This window comes from Aptenodytes forsteri, unplaced genomic scaffold, assembly GCF_000699145.1.
Source record: "Aptenodytes forsteri isolate BGI_AS27 unplaced genomic scaffold, ASM69914v1 Scaffold119, whole genome shotgun sequence".
Classification (NCBI taxonomy): Eukaryota; Metazoa; Chordata; class Aves; order Sphenisciformes; family Spheniscidae; genus Aptenodytes; species Aptenodytes forsteri.
Window position 1 is genome coordinate 7,775,452 of NW_008796165.1, and position 3,421 is coordinate 7,778,872.

Here is a 3,421-nt window from a genome sequence, read left to right on the forward strand (position 1 = left end):
ACGCCCGCCAGCCAGTTCCACAGCAGGGCTGCGCCGCTCCGCCCGCCGCCGGGGGCTGCCGCACGGGGACAGCGGTACCTGATTTTTAAAAAAAAATAATATAATATTTACTATACTATTTAATTATTCTCGCTGCACAAACGTCTAGCACTGTGCTTTGTGGATCTTTAAAAAATAATAATAAAAATAATTCCCTGAAACCTTAGCAAATCTGTAGAAGAGTTGAAGCCTTTCAAGACCCAATATTTGCCATTAAGAATGGTTATGGTAGGTATTAGTAGATTTAAAATCTGATTGTAGCGGGTTTATGTAGAGGTAGATATAGAAGCTAACATACAGATTTTCCCCAAATCTGCATCGTTCTCAGTCTGTGTTTTCACATGAATTTAGTTTTCTGCTACTGATTTGTTTGTACATGATCTCTCCCTTCCCCCCCTTCTCTCTCCCCCTCTCTCTTGCTCTCTCTTTCATAATTAATGTGTGCATATCCTTTAATAAAGGATGTACTTTGTCATTTTAAGGTAATTGCGATTTCTCTCAGAATAAAGAAAAAAAGCTCATTTCTAATGCAAGGCTGGTATGTGGCTAACTGAAATGCGAAAGGAAGAAGAGGCTTTTTTAAGTGGTGGTGGGGGGGAGTTAATTTCCACATTGACATTTTGGAGATACAAATGCAGAGCAAAATCCTGGGGGGGGGGGGGGGGGGGGGGATCATTTTAAGGTAATTGCGATTTCTCTCAGAATAAAGAAAAAAAGCTCATTTCTAATGCAAGGCTGGTATGTGGCTAACTGAAATGCGAAAGGAAGAAGAGGCTTTTTTAAGTGGTGGTGGGGGGGAGTTAATTTCCACATTGACATTTTGGAGATACAAATGCAGAGCAAAATCCTGGGGGGGGGGGGGGGGGGGGGGAAAAACCCCAAAAAAAAAAAAGGTAATTTTCTTTTGGTGGACTGCGCAATAGGTATGGTAATTTTAAAAGAGGGTGATTTATATGAGCTTCAGTAAATGCTGCATATTGTATTTCAAAGAGTTTCCTGTCATGACCTCATAAAAAGAGGAGGAGGCTTGTATGTGTTGCAGCGCCTAGTATATGTCGATTTTGTTGCATCGTTGGGCAGCAGCGCTGTAAGAAGGAATGTCAGCTTTTACATAACGCTCTTTTTGCTTTTGACTCTGTGAGGGGCTGTAAGGGTCCATCTTTGTGATCACAGATGGAGTGGAATGGCTTGAAAATGGTAAGTGAACGGGGAGAGCCTGCTCGTGGGGTTTTGTCTCGCTTCTCGCGTGCCTCGCGAATTCTTTTGTTCGGGGCGGCAGATCGTGAGTCATAAAATAAAATTAGAGAGCCTTGTTTATTTTTTGCGGGATATGTCTGCCTGTGTGTATATATATCTATATATCTATTTAACGTATCTAACTGTGATGGCACTTCACGGCGTTTCCATTGAACGTTGCATTTCAGTCGAGCGAGGATGGTCTCTGCTGACAGTCACGGTGTCATTGTACCGCATGTGCCTGGCGGATCAGGCAGCCGATGATGCCTTTTAATCTCCTTCTGTATTACACGAGCCTTAAATACAAACCTAATAATCGCCTCTGAAATTCAGGTATTGCGTTTCCTATGGAGCCGGTGCTGTGGAGGATGGATGGATGGGTGGATGGAAGGGTGTGTTTTTTGTGTCGGGGTGGGGGCTGGGGGGGAGCCGTGTTGTTCTGTGCTTTTTAAATGCCAGGAGAAGTCAAAGCCATTTATGTGAAAAATAGTATTTCTATTTTTAGACTATATTCTCCTGGCAGAGGAGCCCGGACGTGCTTGTCTCGTCCCCTCTTTTGTGCTTTCCTTACAGATTGTGCAAAATGGCATGATCAAATACAACTGCCGGGGACTTTGGGCTGTGCCGAGCGGGGCGACCCGGGGTGGGGGCTGGGACCAAACCCGCACAATACCCATCCCTCCTGCCAGCCCCACGGGATGCTGGGGGGTGTGGGTGTCCCCCCCCCTCCCGCTTTCCCTTAATTTTAGGTTTTGCAGACTTTTGCCGTGGATATTTATTATAACCGGGGAAACAAAGCGACGGTCTTTTCCCATTCTTACAGGATTGTCTTTGTCTAGCTGCTTGTTTTGATGGGTGTAAAACAAATAAGATTAGACTGAGCAGCCGAACTGAAAGCGATAGCTGGGAGGAAAAGCCAATGAAAGGTTGCCGGGGAAACGAGCATAGGGGAAGCTGAGTGGGGGAGCAGGTGGCAATCATGTGGGAATACTGCAAACAGTGTAAAAAAAAAAAAAAAAATCTAAAAAAACCAGGGGCTACCTCGATTATCTCTGCTGTTCTTTGTGGCAGTCACAACTTTAATTATTCTTTATAAATAGGTGTTAATTACATTTCTGGCTCAGGCTTACAGTGATTTCTAGAAATCTGGTTTTAAGCATCTGTTCTTTCTCTTCTGCAAAAGAGGGTTATCTTTCTTTTTTTTCCTTCCCCCTCCCTGCTGTGAAATTGTACGTGCAAAAAATTGCAAGGAATCCTGTGAGGCAGTAAAAAAAAATGTAAATTATATTGAATGAAGTTGACAGAGGTATAATAGTGAACTCCCACAGCTGATAGCTTCTGCAAATCATTTCTTAGAATTTTCCAGCAAATGTCCCTATGAGAACAGTAGGTAGAATGAATTTACCCTAAGCAGTGATTTTGTGTTAAGTGATATTGGTATTTTTACAAAATCAGATGGTTATATGGCAGAATAATCAGTTCAGGGGAGTTCACCATATCCTAGGGTTTATGTGCTGAGTGAAATTTACAAAAATAGTGAGATTATTCTTCTCTTCGCCTCCAGCCCCACCTTTAGCCACAGTCTACTATATATCTGCTGGAGCAATAGCCACTTACAATGCCAGGCTCCTTGTGGCAACTTTACTTTTTAAACTGTAGCTGAATATTTTGCTAATTGTGACTGTTTCTTATTGTAGTGGCAAACAATAATGGGAAATAGCAGAAGTGCATCTTTAAGCAAGGCTACTGGTGCTAGAAGTGTTAAAAAAGCATAGTAGACTAGAAAGTGATAGACGGTAGCGTAAAAGATATAAAAATGTGGTTGCCCAGAAAATGCTTATCTATCACACATGAGGAGGCACAAGAGAAGCAAAGCAAGAATAGAACACGCCTTTCTTCCTGTCTTCAGATTTTCAGATATTTTTACTTTATACCTTTCTCTGATGCAGGATTACTTTGAATAAAAATTCAAGCAGGAATGGTAGTGCTTAGTTTCAATATGAATAAAAAGACATTAAATCCCCCTTTTAATTTGCTTTGTTTTAAGTATTGCTTCTGCTGCAATCCTTTCTGTGAAGTAATTGGCCCTCTGAAAACTGCACTGCTTTACAGTGGGGGGGGGATCTTGAGGGGGGGGGGGGTGCAT

General features: G+C 42.5%; 1 protein-coding gene across 2 annotated transcripts in view; it reads left to right on the forward strand.

Annotated features, from left to right (window-relative positions):
• ELAVL4 (ELAV like RNA binding protein 4) overlaps nucleotides 1-3,421 on the forward strand; it is a 67,123-nt gene that overhangs the window by 2,447 nt on the left and 61,255 nt on the right. Inside the window, exon 1 of one of the 2 annotated variants that reach the window (XM_009287344.1) lies at nucleotides 947-1,236. The exons of the other annotated variant lie outside the window; for it this stretch is intronic. Within the exon in view, the coding sequence (XP_009285619.1) occupies nucleotides 1,213-1,236 (24 nt within the window). The 5' untranslated portion in view covers nucleotides 947-1,212. Of the gene's footprint in view, nucleotides 1-946; nucleotides 1,237-3,421 lie in introns of those variants that run through there. 2 annotated transcript variants of the gene reach the window in all.